General features: G+C 49.1%; 1 protein-coding gene across 3 annotated transcripts in view; it reads left to right on the top strand.

Moving 5' to 3' along the window:
• The window catches only part of SFSWAP (splicing factor SWAP), a 237,666-nt gene that overhangs the window by 4,236 nt on the left and 205,432 nt on the right, over positions 1-27,998 (top strand). Inside the window, exons 2-4 of one of the 3 annotated variants that reach the window (XM_075322151.1) lie at positions 9,262-9,398; positions 9,809-9,978; positions 10,475-10,615. In XM_075322151.1, coding sequence (XP_075178266.1) covers positions 9,343-9,398; positions 9,809-9,978; positions 10,475-10,615 — 367 coding nt within the window. In that variant the 5' untranslated portion in view covers positions 9,262-9,342. Of the gene's footprint in view, positions 1-9,261; positions 9,399-9,808; positions 9,979-10,474; positions 10,616-27,998 lie in introns of those variants that run through there. The other 2 variants (XM_075322143.1, XM_075322159.1) reach the window with 2 other exon arrangements.

Raw genomic sequence — 27,998 nt, 5'->3', positions numbered from 1 at the left:
ACCCCTCTGCATTACATCACTGTAGGTCCTTGTCAGTTACGGGAGACTGTTTCTAGTGCAGAGGCAGGAGCAAAGTGAAAGTAATTTGTGCCCTCAGCACAGAGACTGCGGCTGTGCTGTGAAGGTATGCCGTGCTCTGGCCCCGGACACTGCAGTGATGTGCACTTCCCCCGTGCCAGACATGACTGCAGCGTCCCCCTGCTCCTGCCTCCTTCACAGCAGACACACAGTCTCCCCAGCCGCTGCAGGAAGCCGGGGGCTGGAGCACCCACATGTGTCTGCTGTTTACATTAAACAAGTATTCATTAGCTGCTCCTCACCCCCGCTGACTGCAGAGAGAGGTGGGCGGGGAGCCGCTAATGAATATTCGTTTACTTTAAGCAGCGGGCACACGTGGTTTCTCCAGCCGCCGGCATCCTGCAGCAGCGACCCTCCCTGCCTCCTGTGATCCCACTGCATAGCGCTGACTCCCTACCCCGCAGCTTCAGACCATAAGACACACCCCACACTTTCCTCCCAAATTTGGAGGAAAAAAAGTGAGATGAGATATATCAATAATGGCAGAGCCTGAAAAGTTTTTACATACTGCAGCTATAAATGTGGCTGATTAGACAGGTTCTCCTTGTTTTTAACGTTTTCTGGTATTTGATACAAGTAATAATGATATACGGTACATTTATAAATTGTTCATGTTCTATATTATTTGTGAATAGATCTTTTTTACATGTATACCAGTAGCTTCCTGGATCCTTTTTGATTTATATATATCAATACTTGTTAATGTAGATTGTTGTTGTACTTGGAAAAAGGTTTGGAGAGATGTGATGACATGATTACTGTATTTTTTGGATTATAAGATGCACTTTTCCCCTCAAAAAAATTTGGGAGGAAAATGAGGGGTGCATGTTAATATCCGAATATAGCTTATCAGGAGGTGGAGAATTGGTGCCGGGTGCCTGTCTGTGCGAACAGTGGAAGCTGCGGTGGCTGTGCGGCGCTGCCCCATATGTTCTGGCTTCAAATGATGGCTCCCGGAGTCAGCGCGTGCACAGATGGAGCTCTCGGCTGAGAGCTCCATCTGTGCACGTGCTGCTTCGGGCACCATTTCTTTGAAGCCCAGACCGCTGACAAAGCATCTGGGACACCGGCCTGCTTCACACAGCCACCGGAGCTTCCGCTGCTAGTACAGACCCCACCAGTAGTGCCCCTGCCTCCTGTGACTTCACTCCACCACTGCTGCCACGCCCCCTCCGGTAAGACAACACCGGAGTATAAGGGCTTGTGCACGTAAATGCTGAAATTTCTGCAGCGATTTGACAGCACTTGCGCTTAAAATCTCTGCAGAAACACTGTGTAATGGATGCAGTGTTTCAGCAGATCACATGCCGATTTCATGCGCTATGGCTGCTGTCTCTCCCATAGACAGAGAGGGAGCTGCATCCAAATCGCACAAATTAATTGACATGTTGCTTTTTTGAACTCACGGATTTGGGTCAAAATTTTAGCACCCAAATTGCTGCTTTCAAAAAAAGCAACGTGCGCACGGATTATGCATAATCTACATAGATTGTGCAGGGAACGCAGGGCGCATGCATTTACGCTGCAGTGCTAAACGCAGCGTAAATGCATGATATTACGCAACGTGCGCACGAGCCGTAAGATGGATTCCATTTTTTTTTAAACCTTTTTTTATCTCTAAATTTGGGGTGCGGCTTATAAAATGAAAAATACGGTATATTTAACTAAATGTTGATTTTTTTTTTATTTTTTTTTTAAATTCAAGAATAAATGTAGATTGATTGTGGGGGAAAAAGACATCCCCTGAAAATAAGGCACAACCCATCTTTCGGAGCAAAAATAATTTAAGACCCTGGCTTATTTTTGGTTAAACACAGTATTAATTTATCTTAATGTAATGGGCCTAAGGGGGATAGGTTTTCCTTGTGAAAATTGCTATGTGCACGTAAGGAGACTTATTGGCCACTCAATGCTACATGTGAATTCAAATATGCAAATTGTCTCTTCATAGAGGAAGAAGACAAACTAGTGCCAGCAATTGGAAGTAGCAATACTAAAAATCAGTATCGACCCTTTCCTGGGAACGTGTCGCCATGGTTTCCCTATTATAAACTAAATCCTTCATTTAATGGGGTTGTCTGGGACTTTAATATTGATGACCTATTTTTAGGATTGGTCATCAATATTAGATTGATGCGGGTGCGTCAGCCGGACCCTGTGCCAATCAGCTGTTCCCAGTTCTGCTGGCCAGAACTACTGATTTGTGGACCTGCACAGCCCCAACTGTATACTGGCCACGAATGGACACTGCATATCTGCCCCTATTCTAATTAATAGTGGCCACAACAATGGCCACTGTCTACACGGCAGGGCTGTGCTGTGCTCTACAGCTCCACAACTGAGTAGTTCTGGCTAGCAGCATTGGGATCAGCTGATTGCCGCAGGGTCCACGTGTCGCACCCTCACCGGTCTAACACTGATGACCTATCCTTAGGTCAATGTCGAAGTCCTGGACAACCCATTTAAGTCCTCTTGATGAGAACCTGTTCAAAAGTGCTAAAGGCACGGTCCAGTCTGATATGTCACATTGGTCTGTGCTTCACATTTCTTTTTCCCCACAATCAAGTCTGGACATCGATTGAAGTGGCTGACATCTTCCACCATCTGCTGAACTCTTCCACCGACACATTAGAGCACTGCACAGCAGACTCTGTGGACGATGGAGGAGATGTTAGCTGTCAGCACAGAATGATCAAACCAAGTACAGGCGCTCGCTGCATCATGGCCAAATATTTAGGTTCACCTTCCCTCTATGTCCACCCTCCCCTGTTCTTTGATTTGACAGCTCTAGCTTTATAGAGGCACAGCAGATTGGAGATAGGTGGAAAACAAGTAAATAGGAAGGTGTATATAAATGTTTGGTCCCACCTTGATGCACCTTGTGCTTGGTTTGACTAGTCATTCTGTGCTGATGGACTCCCTTTAATCAAGCTATGAAGAACTTATGAGAAGGTTCCTGGAGTGCAGTTTATTTATTTTACTTGTACCATTAATTTCCCAGCACTTCACAGGCCTCATCACTGTCCCCATTGGGGTTCACAATCTAAGTTCCCTGTCAGTATGTCTTTGGAGTGTGGGTGGAAACCGGGGGAAACCCACACAAACATGAGGAGAACATACAGACTCCTTGCAGATGTTGTCCTTTGTGGGCTTACCACATAACTTAGGATAAGAAAACAATTGAAGATACATCTTTTGGAGTGTTTGCCCCTTCTCAGTACTAGAGGTCTCGCTATGCTGACTTTGCACTTTTCACAAGGAAAATTTACCCCCTAGACACCCTGTCAGACCTCTCACCCAGCCAAATCCATTGTCCTGCTTTGCTCTAATGAAGCAGACTCCTTGAGATATGTTTGCAAATTGAGCTCCTGTTCTGGCTTGTAAGGGGTGCTTCACACACAGCGAGCTCACTGCCGAGATCGCTGCTGAGTCACGCTTTTTGTGACGCAGCAGTGACCTCATTAGCGATCTCGCTGTGTGTGACACTGAGCAGCGATCTGGCCCCTGCTGCGAGATCGCTGCTCGTTACACACAGCCCTGGTTCGTTTTCTTCAAAGCCGCTCTCCTGCTGTGACACACAGATCGCTGTGTGTGACAGCAAGAGAGCGACAAATGAAGGGAGCAGGAGCCGGCGTCTGACAGCTGAGGTAAGCTGTATCCAAGATAAACATCGGGTAACCAAGGTGGTTACCCGATATTTACCTTAGTTACCAACCTCTGCAGCTCTCACGCTGCCTGTGCTGCCGGCTCCGGCTCTCTGCACATGTAGCTGCTGTACACATCGGGTTAATTAACCCGATGTGTACAGCAGCTAGGAGAGCAAGGAGCCAGCGCTCAGTGTGCGCGGCTCCCTGCTCACACTGGTAACTAATGTAAACATCGGGTAACCATACCCGATGTTTACCTTAGTTACCAGTCTCCGCAGCTTCCAGACGGCGGCTCCGTGCAAGCGCAGCGTCGCTTGCACGTCGCTGCTGGCTGGGGGCTGTTCACTGGTCGCTGGTGAGATCTGCCTGTTTGACAGCTCACCAGCGACCATGTAGCGATGCAGCACCGATCCTGACCAGGTCAGATCGCTGGTCGGATCGCTGCTGCATCGCTAAGTGTGAAGGTACTCTAAGTCATGTGCCAAGGCCCTCTCAGATATATTATGCTAATGACCCCCGCCTCCCGCTCTGCAGCGAGTGTGAGCAGTGTCATTATACTGTGATGCGATCAGACCACAGCTGCGGAGGAGAGGGAGGGACTAGTCTCCCCATCTCCTCCATTATCAGCTGATTCGATTATCGCACTACATTCCGGTGTAAAGCAAGAGCAATGCAATGTCTTCCTCACACCCATAGACTTGTGCTAATGTTTGGTAGTAGCAAACATTTAAGGAGAAACTAAAGTTTATTTAATTTTGTCCAGCATGGAAGCATTTCCCCAGTCTGTATGCCTGCCTTTAGCCTCACTGATATCAGAATGTATTCCTTTGAAGTACGGATGCTGGCAGTGAATGGCACTTAACTCTCACCTCTGGGGACAGTGATTCAAGAGATTGTTGTGATAGGCGCAACAATCAGGATGAGACGGCACTGACCCTTTCACTGCCAGCATCTTTGTATTCCTAACTAGTACGTTCTGACCTCACTGCAGCTAAAGGCAAGGCACATAGACTGGGGAAAAGTTGGGGTTTGGATGACACTGACATGCAATTATTATGCAGGAATGAAAACAAATTCTACAAAGTTCCGCAAAGTTTTAGAACTTTTTTTGCTGGACATTTAAAAAAAAAAAAAAAAAAAAAAGTTCTTCAAAATCATTACTTTCCTGGCATAGCACGTATTCTTGGCTGTGAAATGGTTAGACAATAGCTCAGGGGTATATAACTTACATTTTACTGGGAAAGTTACAATTAAAGCATTTATAATGTTTAATTTGGTAGTCAAATGGCTTAGGCTAGGTTCACACTTACGTTGTTTTGCTTCCGTCAGGTCCGTTGTTGCGACGCAGTGACGGATCCGTCGTTTATTGAGATGTCAACTGACGCAACGGATGTGTAATTTCACAGGATTCCGTTCTCAGGAATCCTGTGAAAAAACTGATCCATCGCGTCCGTTACATCCGTTGTGCATCCATTCATTGACGGATCCGTCGTGATCCGTTTGTGTTTGGGACAGCCAGCGGGTGTGCCAAACATGCTGGGCATGCTCAGCAGGGCTGTGGAGTCGGTAAGCCAAACCTTCGACTCCGACTCCGACTCCGACTCCTCAAATTCTCTTGCACCGACTCCGACTCCGGCTCCGACTCCGACTCCGGCTCCGACTCCGACTCCTACATATATTGCTTATAGTTAGGTGAAAAATTTATTGTAGTACATGAATATGTGTATGTGAACATCAGACATTTAATAATTTTTATGATACAATAATCAAGATATTTGGATAGAACATAAAATATATTTATTGGAATACAACTTTAGAACACAAAAAACTGTAATAAATTGTAAATATGTAATACACTATGTAATATACAGTAGATTACATATATATCTTGTGTGTGTATATACACTGTGTGTGTATATATATATATATATATATATATATATATATATATATATATATATATATATATATATATTATATATTTACAATTTATTAGTTTTTTGTGTTCTAAAGTTGTATTCCAATAAATATTTTATGTTCTATCCAAATATCTTGATTATTGTATCATAAAAACAATTAAATGTCTGATGTTCACATTGTACTACAATAAATGTTTCACTTAAATATAAGCATTATACTAAATGTTATTATTTAGTAAAATATTCAGCACATTCTGCATTGCACTCCTGTCCCCAATTTATTATATATTTTAGGAGTCGGAGTCGGTGCATTTTATACCGACTCCGACTCCGACTCCGACTCCACCAAAATGAGCTCCGACTCCGACTCCGACTCCACGACTCCGACTCCGACTCCACAGCCCTGATGCTCAGTAGAGCTTGACAGAATCCAGCACTGGATTCCGTTGTGTGATGGATTACGACGGAATCCAGCACCATAGACATTCATTATAGCTTGTGACGGATACCTGCGGAGTCCGTTTTTTTTTTTTTTTTTTTGCCGCTCCAAAAAACGTTACATTGAGAGTTGCTCCCGCCTGATGGTCAGTCACTAAACGACTGATCTGTTTGCAGCGGATGCAACGCAAGGCCATCAGTCACAATCTGTCGCTAATAGAAGTCTATGGGGAAAAACTGGATTCCTGCAAAATATTTTGCAGGATACTGTAATTCCTCAAGGCGACGGATTGTGACTGAAGCAAAACAACGAAACTGTGAACCTAGCCTGATTGAAATGTTGTAGAGGTCCGAGGGAGGATCAAGACGCGCCCAGTGCCGCTCCTGATGAAGCTTTAGGGTATGTTCCCACGTTGCAGATTTCGGTGCAGATTTTCTGCACCTAAAACTACATCTCTTGGCTGGAAAAATATTTTTTTCCCTAGTTTTTTTTATGCATTTTTTTTCTGTAGAAAAATGCACCAAAAACAAAGTGTGTGTGAGCAGTTCTGGGGAAAAAAAAAGTGTAGAAAAATATTGCTAGTGCAGTTGTATTTTTGGAAATGAGCAGTCTCACTTAGTGGGGGCTAACCGATGATGGATTAAAGGGAACCTGTCAGGTGCAATATGCACCCAGAACCACGAGGAGTTATGGGTACATATTAGTGATTCCTGCCCAACTGTCCCAGCCTATAGTAACATAGATAAAGAGATCTTTAGAAAAAGTATTTTAAAAGATCCTTTATGATATGCTAATGAGGCCAGGTATTACTTCCCCCGACTAGTCTGCCATCTTAGCATGTTAGTACGCCAACAGGGGCATGCTAACATACTATTCAATGCCCATTGCCCAACGTCCTCAGCTGTGACGCACGTACCTGTGTCCGTTGTCACCACCTCAGGCGCCGGGTTTAGACTAAGTGCATACGATCAGACATTCTGGGACTTCCAGTCATGCGCACTATGAAGCCGGTCTACGGATCCCAGATTCAGAGAGGTGTACTGCGTATGACTGGAAGTGCCGGGGTGAGCGCAGTGACCCTAAACCCATTGTCTGAGACGGTGACAATGGACACAGGTACGCGCGTCACTGCTGATGACACTGGGCAATGGGTATTGAATAGCATGTTAGCACGCCGCTGTGGGCATGCTAAGAGGGCAGACTAGTCAGGGGATAATACGCCTCTGCAACTAACCGCTACGTTCATTAGCATATCAAAAAGGATCTTGTGAAATTTTTTTTCTAAAGATCTCTTTATCTATGCTAGTGTATACAGGGACGGTTAGGCAGGGATTAGCAATATGCACCCAGAACTGTTCGGTACATATTCCACCTGAGGACAGGTTCCCTTATAAACGTCCTGAAGTTTTAGATCTAGGACCAGTCTTCTTTAACCTTTTCAGTGCAGGACTCCTGCCTATGTTGAGCTCAGCTTTATTTTTATGCACTGCGTTTATTTTCAGTACTATGCAGGAGCGAATTATTCATCAATGGACTTTCACATTGTGTTTTAGGGGTGACACTACTTTTTGTCCTTAATGGGTTGTGGGGGGAATGATGGAATCTTTTTCCTATGAAGATCTCGTGACTATTTGTTTTATCATTAGAATTTGGTAACTTTACTGTTTTGCCCTTCACAAAGCTGAGTTTCCAATGTGATTTTTATGTGAAAAAGATTCAGAAAGGATACCTATATAATACCTGTGCTTAAAGTGTGCCTCCTACATTGTTAGCATGAAAATCAAGCAGATATTTAGTTCTGTCAAGTCTGTCATATAACTATAGAGAGACAAGTCTCGGCATAAAAGGAACCGTTCAGGATGATTTTACAAACGATCCCTGTGGAAGCCTTGTCTGTGCTGAGAAATCCATCGCATTACTACAAAAAGGCGATCATGTTTGTTTACTTGGAGCTTTACAGTCATACCGTTAGTTATTCTCATCCTGAATGGAATTGTAAGAGCTGCTTAATCGTCTCGTTACTGACTGTAATGGAGGATACGGCAGGCTCGCCAAGTTAGGCTGCTTTCACACTACGTTTTTTTAATATCCGTCCTGAACGTTTTTTTAACGCAAAAACGGATCCAGTGCAAATGCGTTTTCATTTCAATGCATTTGCAATGGACTCGCGTCAACATGCGTTTGCGTGCGTTCTAGTGAGGATCCAGCGACTTGCAGTTTTTTAACTTTTTTCAAAAACACTACTTGGAGCGTTTTTGAGCTGTGTCCAAATACTGCAAATTGCTGGATCCTGACTATACTGCATGCAAATGTATGTGAACGCTGGCATGCTGATAGACAGGATCGTGCTTGCTCTACTGAGCATGCCCAGAAACCAGCCTGGCATGATCAGTCTTTCCCCCTCCCTCTCTCCCCCTCCCGAGAGCTGCGGACACTCGTAACCAAGGTAAATATTGGGTAACCAAGCATAGCGCTTTGCTTAGTTACCCGATGTTTACCTTGGTTACGCGTGCAGACGCTCGTAACCAAGGTAAATATCGGGTATCCAAGCAAGTTACCTGATGTTTACCTTGGTTACGAGCCTCCGCAGCTGCCAGATGCCGGCTCCCCGTCTGTCACGTTCAGTTCCCCTCACTCTGGATCACATGACTACAATGCCCGCCCATAAACATCCAGTGACAGGATCCTGCAAAATAACACTTGCGTTTTTCTTTGTAAAAGCAGGATCCGCTTTTACAGCAAAAAAACGTTCATGACGCATGTTAAAAAAACGTAGTGTGAAAGCAGCCTTAGGATACATCTACTGGAGTGTAAAGGGTATATGATTTGGGGTGTACACTTTAAGTGCGTTATCCACGTGCTATAAACACTATTAGGTGGCAGTGCCGATAGTTTGTTTATGGCATGTTTTAGTGAAAGCAGTCCTTCAATAAATCACCCTGTATATTCAGGAGGCTTTTGTGTATTATTCTCTGCATTCATCTCCATCCAGAGATCTCTTCGTTGTTACCTCTCTGTTCTGCAGTGTAGTTGATCACCGCCATGTACTGATCCGCCTTCTGCCGGCATGTCTGCTGTGCAGTCTGTGCTCTGATGTGAAGCCTCCTTAGACGACATATGTATGTTCTGTTGCCATGTATGTGTCTCTCTACTACATAACCAGAACTTATTTCCTCAGCCATTTGGCTAAGGGTCGAGCCTAGCCATGATTATACCACCAAGGGATCCACGTTTCTGCGGCGAAGATTTCTGCTGAGAGATGCGGACCAGCAGAAAGAAGCCAGAAAATGTCCAGCCTTTGGTTCTTGCGGATAGGTATTTATGTGTTCGGGTTCGTGTGAATGTAAATTTAGAAGTTTCCAGATTCCCCTCAGAAACAAATAAGTAAGAAGTTTACATTTAATGACATAAGTTCTTAAAAAACAAGCAACATAAGGTAAGCGCTTCTAATAGATTGCCAGCTGACATTTTGGGAATCTGATCTATTCTTAAAGGAGCCAGACAAGATAGACATGTTACGTTTTACATTGCTAGAGCAATCTACACAATGTACAGCTGAATGTCAGACTCTAGAGAGTTAAGTTAGAGGAGCTCAGTTTCCAGACTGATTGGGAGACCTCTTGTGGGTCTGTTTGGTGACAGGGCAGAGTATAGACGGGTAAGTCCTCACACTGGAGCATTGCCGTTGGAGGCCCATGGTACTGACCATTGCCTTCGTGTTGCAGGTATGATGGACGTGGTCACCTGCATGACCTCTCTGAATATGACGCGGAGCACAACTCGTGGAACCGGAACTATAACCTATCCGAGGAGGAGGCTCGAATAGAGGCTTTATGTGATGAAGAGAGGTATTTAGCGCTGCATACGGACTTGCTTGAAGAGGAAGCAAGGCAAGGTACATCACTATCTCCACACCTGTCCCTTACTATAACGCCCACCTTTCCCTTAGAGTTACATTGTATAGCATATAAATGTGTCTGAGATCTTGATTATTTCATACTCACTCTTTCTGATATTATCTATTTGACAGTATCCAATGGAATGGAAACAGCTCTCTGAATGTGGACCGCAGGATAGCTTTTTTCTTTCTTTGTAGAGACTGCCTTTTCCCAGCTTCTGTGCACTGGAATATACTTAATTGTTAGAGCCAAAAAGCAACAAGTGGCAGACAAATCTTCAGAAACCTGAACTTTGTCCTGCATGTATGCTACCAGTTTCACTTGCCAGGGAAAGTAGTTTGCCTTTTTTCCTGTTCATTAATATGAATATATTTATACCTGACCATTGTCCATGTCGGAGGGATAGTGGCTTCTCATGCAGTGTGCTGGAGCATGACTTTGTGTTTTTTTTAGTTTTGTATTATTTTTAATATATTGGTATTTTCCTTCAAGAGGAAGAATATAAGCGGCTAAGTGAAGCGCTGGCAGAAGATGGGATGTATAACACTGTCGGTTTCCAATACAAAAGTGACTATTATGATCCTTCACAACCAACAGAGGAGGAAGATCTGCAGAAAGAGAAAGAGGACAAAGGTATTTAACAGATTTATTTATTAAATTGAAAAGTTCTTCTTAAATTCCTTTAGTTTGTTACACATCATGACAATAGACAAGTTTGTAATTGACTTGCTTTTTCTATCTGCTTTCATTCTCCTGCATGGAGACCTTTTATCTTTTCTAGTGTACAGCTTGTTTCCATGGAGCCCAGTGTACAGATGTTAGTAGACTTATGTATAGACCGTTTTAGAGCCTGTGAGTGAGGGAAGGTGTGTGCGACCTTGGTGTGGTGCTCTCTGAGCCATTCCGCCCCCTCAGTTGCAGTTTTCTGCACCTCCCTTTATAATTGACAGTACTTGTTTTGGAAAGCTACCTGATCTAAATCACCAGCCTCGCATGTACATTGCAGCAGCTGAGATATGTGCGGGTGCTGAGGTTTCTTATCCACCTTTCCTATGTATCGCAGCGTACATCCGCTACACACAGCAGAGGAGAGCGCACACACTGATATGCAGAGGGTGTGTATATGGTGTATGTGTGTGCGTGTTCTCATCTCCTCTTACTACTATGTGCAGCTGCTACACTCAGGCGAGGGAGGTGGGAACTCGGCCCCTGCACACACTGACACTTTGGGTACCCCTGCAGTGTTAATATGTGCAGCCCTGGGGAATTAGATCAGGCAACGCTCTGTGAGTGCTGTGCAGCATCACAAGGGGACAGGGAGAGTGCTGGAATTGAAGGGGCCAGGGCGGTGCGCTGGACACTTGGCCATGCCCAGAGTGCACTAAAGCCAAAGTAAGGCTATGTGCGCACGTAGCGTTTGTCCCTGCAGAAATTTCTGCAGCGATTTGAACAGCACACGTGTGCTTCAAATCGCTGCAGAAAGAGTCCGTAATGAACAAAAAAAAGCCGATTCCATGCGCTCTGACTGCAGCCCCTCCTATAGACAGAGCGGGGGATGCACGGAATAAGTCACATGTCACTACTTAGAACGCGCGCTTCGGGCAGCAGCCAAAGCGCTGCACTCTAATACGCCACATGCGCACGGCCCCTGCATAATCTCCATAGATTATGCAGGGGACGCAGGACGCATGCAGTTATGCTGCGGTGCAGATTGCAGCGTAACTGCATGTAAATACGCAATGTGCGCATATAGCCTAACGAGGGAGTAGGCAAGCTCACCCACGCAGTCCTCTGGAGCAGCCGAAGACTGATAACACATGAGGAGAGGTAGATCCAATATCATGGCGGTAAAACCGTACATTTTATTAGTTCATTTTAAAATCGTGCTCCGCATCCATGTAAGGAGTACACAAACACGTTACTGGTGCATGTATCACTTTTTTATTCATGCATTGAAGCCCTATCATTTACGAATGTAATAAAACCTATTTTTCTATAGCTTTTGTCACTCCAGCTCTAGTCCTTGCCCAGCATTGCCTACTCTTATCTGACAGCCTCTATGTTGTGTGACTTCAGACAACAGAGCAATCAGTCTCAGGAAGCTGGAGTGACAGAGGCTTCAGATCTACTGTCTCATTTGCTTCTCAGAACAAACACTGATTTCTCTGTAATGGAGGGATGGACTGGCTGTGTAAAGGTATAGATGGACTTGTCATTAAAAGAGCTGCATGTGCATATACAGTTAAGGTGTGAAATCCTGCTGACAGATTCCATTTAAGTTGCATTTATCTGACATTGTGCTGTGTATCTAGTACTATTGATTCCAGTACAAGATGCCACAAGTGCTGAGAAAGCTTTACAACAAAGGTGCATTTTTGGGTATATGCTTAATTTGGACCTCCTATACAGTTATATCCACATTTGGATGACATTTTACACTATAAATCTGAATAAATGTAAATAAAATGGCATTTTCTTTATCGTTCCTGTGGGAGACCCAGACATTGGGTGTATAGCTTCTGCCTCCGGAGGACACACAAAGTACTACACTAAAAAAGTGTAGCTCCTCCCTCTGAGCATATACACCCCCTGGATAACCAAATCTAGCCAGTTCATTGCTTTGTGTTCAGGAGGCATACATCCACACATGCATTCTCATCTGAATTTTCATTTTGGAAAGTGTTTGAAGAAAAGCGGGTCCAAGCCTGGACTCCTGGCATGTCCCTTCTCACCCCACTATGTTGGCGGTGTTAAGGTTGATTCCTGGGCTGGAGCCTTACATGCCGCGCTCCTTCACCATCCCTCGGGCTTTGGCTTGAAGTGGGAGCCAGCACGGTTCTCCCTGCTTTGCAGGAGACCGGTCTCCATCCGCAGCCCTTCAGGATCCTGCTGGACGGAGCACTCATCCCCAGGGACTTGAAACCCTGCTTCTCACAAGCTAAGTATCTGAGACGTTTATGTTCAGGGGGTCCCTTCTACTTTATTGTTGGGGAGAGTGTGCTGTGTAACTGTTCTGACATTTCCGGCTGGTTCTCTGGTTGTCACCTGAGAACCGCGCCGATGGAGCCTGCGCGCCGGCCGCATCGCTTAAATTTAGGCCCCGGCTTCGCCTGAGGCCTAGTTTCGATTTCACTGCCCTTGCATGTCAATCATGCAGAGGGACAGTGCGGTTCCGCCCAGCGGCCGTTCGGCACAGGGGAGGGACACTCCTCTCTGAGTAAATGTCCCCTCCCCTGTAAATCTCCTTGGCCCTCCAGATCCCGCTCTCAAAGTAGGTCCCGCCCCCTCTCCTCGCTCCGGCGCCATTTTATCAGCGTTCTCTCAGCGATCGGCGCTGGCTGCAGCATCCCTGCTAATCTGTCTGGGGGTCCGGGCTGTGGGATCTGGAGGGCACACAAAAACGGTCTGGTAAGCCACAACCTCCGGTTGTGGACCTGCTTATATACTCTTGGGGGTCATTCTGACTCAGAGCCCCCACTTCAGCAGCATGTCTCACACAAGGAGCAAGGCTGCAAGGCTGTACTCAATATGCACTGCATGTAAGCTCATACTGCCTGAACCGAGCACATATCCACATTGTGATGCCTGCTCTAACCTGACAATGCCTCAGCCTGGAATCGCACCCACAGTGGTCCCTCCGGCTGCTCCGGCTCCGGTGGCTGAACCCCCGGCTTGGGTAGAATCCTTCTCTAGGTCAATCTCCCAGCCTTTTGCCGACTCCATGGGACAGCTGTCCCGGACTTTGCTGAACATGCATCAGCCCCCTTCTCAGGGCGCCTCTGCTGCTAGGGCTCTCTCAGCGGAGCTCACAGAGGATTCTTCATCTGGTCCCAGACCCCGTCCTCCTAAGAGGAGACGCAGGGCTCCCTTTCTTTCCTCGTCCCGCGGCTCTGATTCAAGAGCTGACTCGCAGGACGAGGAGGATGCCGTTACTGGGGGCTTGGAGGCGGCCTCCATGTGCCCCATTGATGTGTCCGAAAGTGACTCAGATGTTAGTGATTTGATTGCGTCCATTAATTCTGTACTGGACCTCAATCCGCCAGTATCAGAGGAGCAACCCTCTCTGGCAGAAAAGCACCAGTTTTACCTTGCCTAAGAGGACCAGGAGTGTGTTTTTTAACTACCCCAGTTTTCAGGCCACTGTGACCAAGCCTAGAGCCTGTCCTGACAAACGCTTCCCAAAGCGTAGTTCTGATGACCGTTTTCCCTTTCCACCAGAGGTGGTCAAGGAGTGGGCTCATTCACCAAAGGTAGACCCTCCGGTGTCTAGACTTTCAGCCCGGACAGTTGTATCAGTGGCTGATGGCACCTCTCTTAAGGATTCCACTGACCGCCAGGTTGACCTTCTGGCCAAATCTGTATATGAGGCGGCAGGGGCCTCGTTCTCCCCATCTTTTGCAGCAGTGTGGGCTCTCAAAGCCATCTCTGCTGCTCTAGAGGAGATGCATTCCCTCACCAGGGAATCTATGCCCGAAATGGTTGCTTTAACTTCCCAGGCTTCAGCTTTTTCATCCTATGCCATGTCTGCCATACTGGAAGCTTCTCACCGCACTGCGGTGGCTTCGGCTAATTCCCTCGCTATCCGCAGGATCTTGTGGCTTCGAGAGTGGAAGGCAGACGCTTCTTCAAAGAAGTACCTTGCTGGGCTCCCTTTTGCTGGGTCCAGGCTGTTCGGTGAACAACTGGATGAAATTATTAAGAAAGCTACTTGCGGGAAGAGTACTTCCATGCCACATACCAAAACCAGGAAACCTGTCCAGGGCAGGAACCAGTCGAGGTTTCGTTCCTTTCGTTCCTCCAACTGGTCGTCCTCTAAGCCCTCGGCCTCGTCCACTAACTCAGCCAAGGACCAAAAACCCAACTGGCGCACGAAGCCGCGTCCTCAGAAGACCGCAGGAGCTGCTGCCACTAAGGCAGCCTCCTCTTGACTATCTGGCCGCGCCAGCAACGTCCTTGGTCGGTGGCAGGCTCTCCCACTTTGGCGACGTGTGGTTTCAACACGTCTCCGATCAGTGGGTGCGGGATATCATCTCCCACGGCTACAGGATAGAATTCTCTTCCAGCCCGCCAAACAGATTTTTTGTCAACTCCCCCCTGCTCCAAGGCCGCCGCCTTCTCTCAGGCCGTGGCATCCTTGCAGGCCAACGGAGTAATTGTACCGGTTCCCGCCCGGGAACGGTTCAGAGGTTTCTACTCAAATCTCTTCCTAGTCCCCAAAAAGGACGGTTCCTTCCGGCCCATCCTGGATCTCAAGCTTCTCAACAAGCATGTTCAGATGCGGCATTTTCGCATGGAGTCTCTGCGATCAGTCATTGCCTCAATGACCCAAGGAGATTTCCTGGCATCCATCGACATCAGAGATGCCTATCTACATGTGCCAATTGCAGTTTCACACCAGCGTTGGCTACGTTTTGCAATCGGAGAGGAACATTTCCAATTTGTGGCTCTCCCCTTCGGGTTAGCCACGGCCCCTCGAGTATTCACCAAGGTCATGGCAGCAGTGGTTGCGGTTCTGCACCTCCCAGGGGTTGGCAGTGATTCCTTACCTGGACGACCTTCTAGTCAAGGCTTCATCCAGTGCAGACTGTCAGCGGAGTGTCTCGCTCACTCTCGCCACTCTAGTCCAATTCGGGTGGCTTGTCAATCTGCCCAAATCCACTCTGACTCCGACCCAGAAGCTCACGTACCTAGGGATGCAATTCGAGACTCTGCCGGCACTTGTGAAGCTGCCCTTAGTCAAACAGCAGTCCCTCCATCTGGCGGTGCGCTCTTTGCTGAGGCCCCGCCGTCATTCCATCAGGCACCTAATGCAGGTGCTGGGTCAGATGGTGGCGTCAATGGAAGCGGTTCCCTTTGCCCAGTTCCATCTGCGTCCTCTGCAGCTGGACATTCTCCGCTGTTGGGACAAGCGGACTTCCTCCTTGCACAGGTTAGTGGCTCTGTCGCCACAGACCAGGGGCTCCCTTCAGTGGTGGCTTCGGCCCCTCTCTCTGTCTCAGGGACGCTCCTTCCTGGCCCCGTCCTGGGTGACCCTCACCACGGATGCCAGTCTATCCGGCTGGGGATATATCTCCACCACAGAGCGCAGGGCACTTGGACTCCGTCCGAATCAGCCCTCTCGATCAATGTGCTGGAAACCAGAGCTGTGCTTCTAGCTCTCTTAGCCTTTCACCACCTGTTGGCGGGCAAGCACATCCGAGTCCAGTCAGACAACGCGACAGCGGTTGCCTACATCAATCACCAAGGCGGGACACGCAGCCGCCTGGCAATGTTGGAGGTTCAACGCATCCTTCAGTGGACGGAGGACTCCAAGTCCACCATATCCGCAGTCCACATCCCAGGCGTGGAAAACTGGGAGGCAGATTATCTCAGCCGTCAAACCGTGGACAGTGGCGAGTGGTCCCTGCATCCGGCAGTGTTTCGGTCAATCTGCCGCAAGTGGGGCACTCCGGTAGTGGATCTAATGGCATCCCGGCACAACAACAAGGTTCCGGTTTACGTGGCTCGCTCCCACGATCCTCAGGCCTTTGCAGCGGACGCTCTGGTTCAGGATTGGTCCCAGTTTCGTCTGTCCTACGTGTTTCCCCCTCTAGCTCTCTTGCCCAGAGTCCTGCGCAAGATCAGAATGGAGGGCCGTCGGGTCATCCTCATTGCTCCGGACTGGCCCAGGCGAGCTTGGTACCCAGACCTGCTCAATCTGTCCGTAGAGGTGCCGTGGCATCTCCCGGACCGTCCAGACCTTCTCTCACAAGGTCCGCTTTTCCGCCAGAATTCTGCGGCTCTCAGATTGACGGCGTGGCTCTTGAGTCCTGGATCTTGACGACTTCTGGTATTCCTCCTGAAGTCATCTCCACTATGACTCGGGCTCGGAAGTCTTCCTCTGCCAAAATCTATCACAGGACCTGGAGAATTTTCCTGTCCTGGTGTCGCTCTTCCGGCCATGCTCCCTTGGCCTTTTTCCTTGCCGACCCTCCTGTCCTTTCTACAGTCCGGTCTGCAGCTAGGACTGTCCCTCAATTCTCTCAAGGGACAGGTCTCGGCTCTGTCAGTGTTGTTCCAGCGGCGTATCGCCCGGCTGGCTCAGGTGCGCACCTTCATGCAGGGCGCGTCTCACATCATTCCGCCTTACCGGCGGCCCTTGGATCCCTGGGACCTCAATCTGGTCCTCACGGCCTTGCAGAAACCCCCCTTTGAGCCTCTTAGGGAGGTTTCTTTGTCTCGTCTTTCACAGAAAGTGGTCTTTCTAGTGGCCATAACTTCCCTCAGGAGAGTCTCTGATTTGGGTGCGCTCTCTTCGGAGTCACCTTTTCTTCAGCGCTCTATTGGGAGACCCAGACGATTGGGGTATAGCTACTGCCCTCCGGAGGCCACACAAAGCACTACACTAAAAAGTGCAAGGCCCCTCCCCTTCTGGCTATACCCCCCCGTGGTATCACGGGTTCTCCAGTTTTCAAGCTTTGTGCGAAGGAGGTCAGACATCCACGCATGGCTCCACAGATTTTAGTCAGCAGTAGCTGCTGACTATTTCGGATGGAAGAAAAGAGGGCCCATATAGGGCCCCCAGCATGCTCCCTTCTCACCCGTGGATGGTGTTGTAAGGTTGAGGTACCTATTGCTGGTACAGGGGCTGGAGCCCCACATGCTGTTTTCCTTCCACATCCCCTTGTAGGGCTCTGTGGAAGTGGGATCCTGCCGGCCTCTAAGCTCTGACGCCGGGCTCCATCCACAGACCCATAGCACCTGATGGATACGGAGCAGGAGTACAATCAGGGACAAGGCCCTGCATCATACAGGTACTCTGGGTCCCCGGCAGGCACAGGCACACTCCGGGCTGGCTGGGTGTTGTAGTGCGCCGGGGACCGTAACGATTGAGTTGGTGTTCCTGCAGTTTACTGGGGGACTTTTGTGTTGTGGGAACGCAGCGCCGACCCCCACTGGACCGGCGGCGCTGCTGTGACTTGTAGTGCGCCGGGGACACGCCGACCGCGCTTTTACGGCGGCGGCGTTTATAAATCCAGTCCCCGGCTTTTGCGGCCTAGCTCCGCTTCGTTCCCGCCCCCACCCTGTCAATCAGGGTAGGGGAGAGACGCTGTTTCGCAGCAGCGACGAGGGCTGGAGCCTGATTTACATGCTCCAGCCCTCTCACTAGGCACAGAGGGAAGCAGGCTTCCCGCTCTTAGCCAGGAACGCCCAGGGCCCGCCCCCCCTCCTCTCCCAGGACGCCGGCAGCCATTACATGCAGTCTGGCTAGAGGAAGGACGCAAGGCTCTGGGAGACCTGGACTAGGGGGCTTTTGGAGACCACACACCCGCTATTAAGCGGGCGGTAAGCGGCATTTCAGCTGGCCCCTCTAGTGCCTCAGTGTGTATTGGTGTACTGTGTCACCAGATATATATATTTATTTATTTCTTGCACTGTGAGGTCGCTTCCTGGCTGGATACCCCAGATCGCTCTGAGGAGGCAGCAACATGTCATCCACAAAACGCAAGGCTGCCAAGGCTAGGGCTGTGTACACTGCGTGTGCTGCATGTGGGGCTGCTCTACCAGCAGGTTCCAAAGACCCCCATTGTGTGCAATGCTCAGATCCGGTGCTGCTTCGCCAGCCGGAGTCCGGAGGGGTAGTGACCCAGGCTGAGACGCTTGTAAGTCCTGCCCCGGTGTCAGGGACAGACTTTGCAGTTTTTGCTGAGGGAATGTCTGTGACTATGGCAAAAATCCTTGAAACTTTGCAATCCATGACTGGGGCTCAGTCTATGGACACGGCGAGGTCTCTGTCCTCTAATCCCCCTCAGTTGGAATTAATCCAGACTGCAAGGGGGTCCCCGGCTTCCCAGGCTGAGTATTATGACTCAGATGATAGCCCCAGCCACCCTAAGCGAGCTCGCTGGGAAAGACCCTCAACGTCATCACACTGCTCAGGGTCTCAGCGCAATCAGTCGCCCTGTGATGCGTCTGAAGAGAGTGATCAGGAGTCTTATCCTGGAACCCCTCTCAATCTGGATACCCCGGATGGGGACGCCATGGTAAACGAGCTTATCTCAGCCATCAATAGACTGTTGGATATTTCTCCCCCAGCTCCTTCTGCAGAGGAGGCAGCTGCAGAGCAGGAGAAGTTTCGTTTCCTCTATCCCAAGCGTAAATTGAGTGCTTTCTTGGATCACTCTGACTTCAGAGAGTCAATCCAGAAACACGACGCTCATCCAGAAAGGCGTTTCTCTAAACGTTCTAAGGATACACGTTTTCCTTTCACCCCTGATGTGGTCAAGCGCTGGACCCAGTGTCCAAAAGTAGACCCCCCGATTTCCAAACTTGCAGCTAGATCCATAGTTGCAGTGGAGGATGGCGCTTCACTTAAGGATGCCAATGACAGACAGATGGACCTTTGGTTAAAATCTGTCTATGAAGCTATCGGCGCGTCGTTTGCTCCAGCATTCGCAGCCGTATGGGCACTCCAAGCTATTTCAGCTGGTTTAGCAAAAGTGGATGCTATCATACATCCAGCGGTGCCGCAAGTGGCGTCCCTTACCTCGCAGATGTCTGCGTTTGCGTCTTACGCTATCAATGCGGTCCTAGAATCTACCAGCCGCACCTCAATGGCGTCCGCCAATTCGGTAGTTTTGCGCAGAGCCTTGTGGTTAAAGGACTGGAAAGCAGATGCTGGTTCCAAAAAATGTTTAACCAGCTTGCCTTTATCTAGAGATAGACTGTTTGGCGAGCCATTGGCTGACATCATTAAACAGTCCAAGGGTAAAGACTCTTCCTTACCCCAGCCCAGATCAAGCAAACCTCAGCAGAAAAAATGGCAGCAGAGGTTTCAGTCCTTTCGAGGTTCGGGCAAGACACAATTCTCCTCGTCCAAAGGGACTCAGAGGACGCAAAGAGTCTCAGATTCCTGGCGGGCTCACGCACGCCCCAAGAAAGCAAATGGAGGAACCGCTTCCAAAGCGGCTACCTCATGACTTCCAGCCCCCCCCCCTCCGCATCTCCGGTCGGGGGCAGGCTCTCCCGCTTTTCCGACATTTGGATGTCACAGGTCAAAGACCGGTGGGTGACAAACATTTTGTCTCGCGGGTACAGAATCGAGTTCAGTTCTCGTCCTCCAGCTCGGTTCTTCAGAACCTCCCCACATCCAGACCGAGCAGATGCCCTGCTGCAGGCGGTGGACTCCCTAAGAGCGGAAGGAGTAGTGGTTCCTGTACCGCCTCAGGAACAAGGGCGAGGGTTTTACTCCAATCTCTTTGTGGTTCCAAAAAAGGACGGCTCGTTCCGTCCTGTTCTGGATCTAAAGCTGCTCAACAAACATGTGCACGCCAGACGGTTCCGGATGGAAACCCTCCGCTCTGTCGTTGCCTCAATGTCTCAAGGAGACTTCCTTGCCTCAATAGACATCAAAGATGCTTATCTCCACGTGCCAATTGCTACAGAACATCAACGTTTTCTACGTTTTGTGATAGGAAACGACCATCTTCAGTTCGTAGCTCTGCCATTCGGTCTGGCGACAGCCCCCCGGGTCTTCACCAAGGTCATGGCGGCGGTGGTAGCAGTCTTGCACTCTCAGGGACACTCGGTGATCCCTTACCTAGACGATCTACTTGTCAAGGCACCCTCTCAAGAGGCATGCCAACTCAGTCTACATGCTACGCTGGAGACTCTACAGACGTTCGGATGGATCATCAACTTTCCAAAGTCGAATCTGTCACCGTCACAGTCGCTAACGTATCTTGGCATGGAGTTTCATACTCGAGCAGCGAGAGTGAAGCTTCCGCTGAACAAGCAGCGGTCCCTACAGACAGGGGTGCAATCCCTCCTTCAAGGCCAGTCGCACCCCTTACGGCGCCTCATGCACTTCCTCGGGAAGATGGTGGCAGCCATGGAAGCAGTTCCCTTTGCGCAGTTTCATCTGCGCCCACTTCAATGGGACATTCTCCGCCAATGGGACGGGAAGTCAACGTCCCTGGACAGGAAAGTCTCTCTTTCCCAGACGGCCAAGGACTCTCTACAATGGTGGCTCCTTCCCACCTCATTGTCTCAGGGAAGATCCTTCCTGCCCCCATCCTGGGCAGTGGTCACGACAGATGCGAGTCTGTCAGGGTGGGGAGCAGTGTTTCTCCACCACAGGGCCCAGGGGACGTGGACTCCGCAGGAGTCCACCCTTCAGATCAATGTTCTGGAAATCAGGGCAGTGTATCTTGCCCTACTGGCCTTCCAACAGTGGCTGGAAGGAAAGCAGATCCGAATCCAGTCGGACAACTCCACAGCGGTGGCATACATCAACCACCAAGGAGGGACGCGCAGTCGGCAAGCATTCCAAGAAGTCCGGCGCATTCTAATGTGGGTGGAGGACACAGCATCCACCATATCCGCGGTTCACATCCCAGGCGTAGAAAATTGGGAAGCAGACTTCCTCAGTCGCCAGGGCATGGACGCAGGGGAGTGGTCCCTTCACCCGGACGTGTTTCAGGAAATCTGTCGCCGATGGGGAGTGCCGGACGTCGACCTAATGGCGTCCCGGCACAACAACAAGGTCCCGGCATTCATGGCGAGGTCGCGCGATCAAAGAGCTCTGGCGGCAGACGCATTAGTTCAAGATTGGTCGCAGTTCCGGCTCCCATACGTCTTCCCACCTCTGGCACTCTTGCCCAGAGTGTTACGCAAGATCAGATCCGATTGCAGCCGCGTCATACTCGTCGCCCCAGACTGGCCGAGGAGATCGTAGTATCCGGATCTGTGGCATCTCACGGTCGGTCGACCGTGGTCACTGCCAGACCGACCAGACTTACTGTCCCAAGGGCCGTTTTTCCATCAGAATTCTGCGGCCCTGAACCTGACTGTGTGGCCATTGAGTCCTGGATCCTAGCGTCTGCAGGATTATCCCAAGGAGTTGTAGCCACAATGAGACAGGCTAGAAAGTCGACTTCTGCTAAGATCTACCACAGAACGTGGAAGATTTTCTTATCCTGGTGTTCCGCTCAGGGAGTGTCTCCCTGGCCTTTTGCATTGCCCACTTTTCTTTCTTTCCTGCAATCGGGGTTAGAAAAGGGCTTGTCGCTCAGCTCCCTTAAAGGGCAAGTATCGGCACTATCCGTGTTTTTTCAGAAGCGTCTAGCACGTCTTCCTAAGGTGCGCACGTTCCTGCAGGGGGTCTGTCATATTGTGCCCCCGTACAAGCGGCCGTTAGATCCATGGGATCTGAACAGGGTTCTAGTTGCTCTCCAGAAGCCGCCTTTCGAGCCTCTGAAGGAAGTTTCCTTTTCTCGCCTGTCACAGAAAGTGGCGTTTCTTGTTGCGATCACATCGCTTCGGCGAGTGTCGGAGCTGGCAGCTCTGTCATCCAAGGCTCCCTTCCTGGTGTTCCACCAGGACAAGGTAGTGCTGCGCCCCATTCCGGAGTTTCTCCCTAAGGTCGTCTCCTCGTTTCATCTTAATCAGGATATATCCTTGCCTTCCTTTTGTCCTCATCCGGTTCTCCGGTATGAAAAGGACTTACGTTTGCTGGATCTGGTGAGAGCACTCAGAATCTACATTTCCCGCACGGCGCCCATGCGCCGTTCCGATGCACTTTTTGTCCTTGTCGCTGGTCCGCGCAAGGGGTTGCAGGCTTCTAAAGCCACCCTGGCTCGATGGATCAAAGAACCAATTCTAGAGGCCTACCGTTCTGCGGGGCTTCCGGTTCCTTCAGGGCTAAAAGCCCACTCAACCAGAGCCGTGGGTGCGTCCTGGGCATTACGACACCAGGCTTCGGCTCAACAGGTGTGCCAGGCAGCTACCTAGTCGAGTCTGCACACTTTCACCAAACATTATCAGGTGCATACCTATGCTTCGGCGGATGCCAGCTTAGGTAGAAGAGTCCTGCAGGCGGCAGTGACATCCCCGTAGGGGAGGGCTGTTTTGCAGCTCTAACATGAGGTATCTCTTTACCCACCCAGGGACAGCTTTTGGACGTCCCAATCGTCTGGGTCTCCCAATAGAGCGCTGAAGAAGAAGGGAATTTTGTTACTTACCGTAAATTCCTTTTCTTCTAGCTCTTATTGGGAGACCCAGCACCCGCCCTGTTGTCCTTCGGGATTTTTTTGTTGTTTGCGGGTACACATGTTGTTCATGTTGAACGGTTTTTCAGTTCTCCGACGTTATTCGGAGTTAATTTGTTTAAACCAGTTATTGGCTTCCTCCTTCTTGCTTTGGCACTAAAACTGGAGAACCCGTGATACCACGGGGGGGTATAGCCAGAAGGGGAGAGGCCTTGCACTTTTTAGTGTAGTGCTTTGTGTGGCCTCCGGAGGGCAGTAGCTATACCCCAATCGTCTGGGTCTCCCAATAAGAGCTAGAAGAAAAGGAATTTACGGTAAGTAACAAAATTCCCTTCTTTTGTTTTTTCATTAAGACAAGGTGGTTCTCCGTCCGACTCCGGACTTTCTCCCTAAGGTGGTTTCTCCTTTCCACCTTAACCAGGACATTTCCCTGCCTTCCTTTTGTACGGCTCCTGTTCATCACTTTGAAAAAGCGTTGCATACTCTGGATCTGGTGCGGGCGCTCCGGATCTATGTGTCTCGCACCGCTGTTCTTCGGCGGTGCACCTCTCTTTTTGTGCTAACCACAGGTTGGCGTAAGGGCCTCTCGGCTTCTAAGCCGACCTTAGCTCGTTGGATTAGGTCAGCCATTTCCGATGCCTACCAGTGTACTCAGGTGCCTCCCCCGCCGGGGATCAAGGCACACTCGACCAGAGCTGTCGGTGCCTCTTGGGCTTTCAGGCACCAGGCTACGGCTCAGCAGGTCTGTCAGGCTGCCAATTGGACTAGTCTGCATACCTTTTCAAAGCACTACGAAGTGCATGCTCATGCTTCGGCAGATGCGAGCTTGGGCAGACGCATCCTTCAGGCGGCTGTCGCCCATTTGTGATGTTAGGTTCCGCCTACTTCCCAGTTTTCTGTTTATTCCCACCCATGGACTGCTTTGAGACGTCCCAATGTCTGGGTCTCTCATAGGAACGATAAAGAAAAGAGAATTTTGTTTACTTACCGTAAATTCTTTTTCTTATAGTTCCGTATTGGGAGACCCAGCACCCTCCCTGTTGCCTGTTGGCAGTTTCTTGTTCCGCGTGTTATCACCGGCTGTTGTTGTAGACAGAGGCTCCGGTTGTTCCGGTTTTTGCTCTATCTCTACTTGTGGGTAGATATTCTCCTTCAGCTTTTGCACTAAACTGGCTAGATTTGGTTATCCAGGGGGTGTATATGCTCAGAGGGAGGAGCTACACTTTTTTAGTGTAGTACTTTGTGTGTCCTCCGGAGGCAGAAGCTATACACCCATGGTCTGGGTCTCCCATAAGGAACGATGAAGAAATACCAAAGTCATGAGTATTTACTGACATCACCTAGTGAACTAAAACACATTGTACAGTCATTTACAGCTGCACAATTCAAGGGGACTTTACATCACTAATAATATTTTAGTACCTTTGTAATCTCTTCCAGTCTACTACAACGCTTTGAAGCAAATAGACTTGGATGCAGGTAATCACTGTCGTCGTCATCATCGTCGTCGTCATCATCATCTTCGTCACTGTGTTTGTTCGCATTGGCTACAGATTCTAGGAAAAAAAATATAACAAAATTGCTGTTACGCACAACAAAGCATAAATAACATTTATATGGAATGTTAGAAACTGATGTGGTCACTTGACATTCAGCCCCCATCTTGGTATACCATATGGCAGTCCTGCATTGCTATTGGAGTATCCATGCAAGACCCGTGTCACACTTACGATTGCCTCTCGCAGTGCATCACTGGCACGGACTCACACTCTCCTCACAGGAGCGAGTCGGTTGCATGCATCTCTATGCAGCTGAGACGCTCCTGTCCGGAGAGTGTGCAGCTGTGTCAGACAATGTCTGGGTCTCCCAATATGGAACTATAAGAAAAGGAATTTACGGTAAGTAAACAAAATTCTCTTTACTTGTCTTAAAGGGAATCTGTCAGCAGGTTTTTGCCGCCTAATCTGAGAACAGTATAACGCAGGGGCAGAGATCCTGATTCCAGTGATGTATCACTTACTGGGCTGCTTAGTGTAGTTTTGATCCACTGCTGATTAATCAGTGATTTTATCATTAGAGGACTACTTGGCGTGCTGTCAGGTAGTCCAGCATATTCATGAGCTCTGTATAACTACTAGCTAGATCTACAGCAGAGAGAACATTGATTTTTATCAAAAATGACAGCAAACAGCCCAGTAAGTGACAATCGCTAGAATCAGGGTCTCATTGTCTACATTGTTACTCTCGGATGAGGTAGCAAAAACCTGCTGACTGATTCCCTTTAAATTACAACCTGTGTTACTCATAGTTGAGCGCTCCAATGGAAACTGTCAACATGCTCATCAAATGCAGCTTTCTTTTCCCCCTTCATAAAATCTCAATACAGTTCCTGGTGTAAAGGAAACCCTCCCCATACACAGTTTACAAGCATTGCATGTGGGTAGCCATTACCACTCCCTCTGGCCTTGTCACCTTTCTCATACACAGCTTACAAGCATTGCATGTGGGTATCCATTACCACTCCCTCCGGCCTTGTCACCTTTCTCTCATACACAGCTTACAAGCATTGCATGTGGGTATCCATTACCACTCCCTCCGGCCTTGTCACCTTTCTCTCATACACAGCTTACAAGCATTGCATGTGGGTATCCATTACCACTCCCTCCGGCCTTGTCACCTTTCTCTCATGCACAGCTTACAAGCATTGCATGTGGGTATCCATTACCACTCTCTCTGGCCTTGTCACCTTTCTCTCATGCACAGCTTACAAGCATTGCATGTGGGTATCCATTACCACTCTCTCTGGCCTTGTCACCTTTCTCTCATGCACAGCTTACAAGCATTGCATGTGGGTATCCATTACCACTCCCTCCGGCCTTGTCACCTTTCTCTCATGCACAGCTTACAAGCATTGCATGTGGGTATCCATTACCACTCCTCTGGCCTTGTCACCTTTCTCTCATGCACAGCTTACAAGCATTGCATGTGGGTATCCATTACCACTCCTCTGGCCTTGTCACCTTTCTCTCATACACAGCTTACAAGCATTGCATGTGGGTAGCCATTACCACTCCCTCTGGCCTTGTCACCTTTCTCTCATGCACAGCTTACAAGCATTGCATGTGGGTATCCATTACCACTCTCTCTGGCCTTGTCACCTTTCTCTCATGCACAGCTTACAAGCATTGCATGTGGGTATCCATTACCACTCTCTCTGGCCTTGTCACCTTTCTCTCATGCACAGCTTACAAGCATTGCATGTGGGTATCCATTACCACTCCCTCCGGCCTTGTCACCTTTCTCTCATGCACAGCTTACAAGCATTGCATGTGGGTATCCATTACCACTCCCTCCGGCCTTGTCACCTTTCTCTCATGCACAGCTTACAAACATTGCATGTGGGTATCCATTACCACTCCTCTGGCCTTGTCACCTTTCTCTCATACACAGCTTACAAGCATTGCATGTGGGTAGCCATTACCACTCCCTCTGGCCTTGTCACCTTTCTCTCATACACAGCTTACAAGCATTGCATGTGGGTATCCATTACCACTCCCTCCGGCCTTGTCACCTTTCTCTCATGCACAGCTTACAAGCATTGCATGTGGGTAGCCATTACCACTCCTCTGGCCTTGTCACCTTTCTCTCATACACAGCTTACAAGCATTGCATGTGGGTAGCCATTACCACTCCCTCTGGCCTTGTCACCTTTCTCTCATACACAGCTTACAAGCATTGCATGTGGGTATCCATTACCACTCCCTCCGGCCTTGTCACCTTTCTCTCATGCACAGCTTACAAGCATTGCATGTGGGTATCCATTACCACTCTCTCTGGCCTTGTCACCTTTCGCTCATGCACAGCTTACAAGCATTGCATGTGGGTATCCATTACCACTCCTGTGGCCTTGTCACCTTTCTCTCATGCACAGCTTACAAGCATTGCATGTGGGTATCCATTACCACTCCTCTGGCCTTGTCACCTTTCGCTCATGCACAGCTTACAAGCATTGCATGTGGGTATCCATTACCACTCCTCTGGCCTTGTCACCTTTCTCTCATACACAGCTTACAAGCATTGCATGTGGGTATCCATTACCACTCCTCTGGCCTTGTCACCTTTCGCTCATGCACAGCTTACAAGCATTGCATGTGGGTATCCATTACCACTCCCTCCGGCCTTGTCACCTTTCTCTCATGCACAGCTTACAAACATTGCATGTGGGTAGCCATTACCACTCCCTCTGGCCTTGTCACCTTTCTCTCATACACAGCTTACAAGCATTGCATGTGGGTATCCATTACCACTCCCTCCGGCCTTGTCACCTTTCTCTCATGCACAGCTTACAAGCATTGCATGTGGGTATCCATTACCACTCCTGTGGCCTTGTCACCTTTCTCTCATGCACAGCTTACAAGCATTGCATGTGGGTATCCATTACCACTCCTGTGGCCTTGTCACCTTTCTCTCATGCACAGCTTACAAGCATTGCATGTGGGTATCCATTACCACTCCTCTGGCCTTGTAAGCTGTGCATGAGCGAAAGGTGACAAGCATTGCATGTGGGTATCCATTACCACTCCTCTGGCCTTGTCACCTTTCTCTCATACACAGCTTACAAGCATTGCATGTGGGTATCCATTACCACTCCTCTGGCCTTGTCACCTTTCTCTCATGCACAGCTTACAAGCATTGCATGTGGGTATCCATTACCACTCCCTCCGGCCTTGTCACCTTTCGCTCATGCACAGCTTACAAGCATTGCATGTGGGTATCCATTACCACTCCTCTGGCCTTGTCACCTTTCTCTCATGCACAGCTTACAAGCATTGCATGTGGGTGTCCATTACCACTCCTCTGGCCTTGTCACCTTTCTCTCATACACAGCTTACAAGCATTGCATGTGGGTATCCATTACCACTCCTCTGGCCTTGTCACCTTTCTCTCATGCACAGCTTACAAGCATTGCATGTGGGTATCCATTACCA

This window comes from Anomaloglossus baeobatrachus, chromosome 1, assembly GCF_048569485.1.
Source record: "Anomaloglossus baeobatrachus isolate aAnoBae1 chromosome 1, aAnoBae1.hap1, whole genome shotgun sequence".
Lineage (NCBI taxonomy): Eukaryota > Metazoa > Chordata > Amphibia > Anura > Aromobatidae > Anomaloglossus > Anomaloglossus baeobatrachus.
The sequence above is the reverse complement of the archived record's forward strand: the minus strand, read 5'-3'. Positions and strand labels throughout refer to the sequence as shown.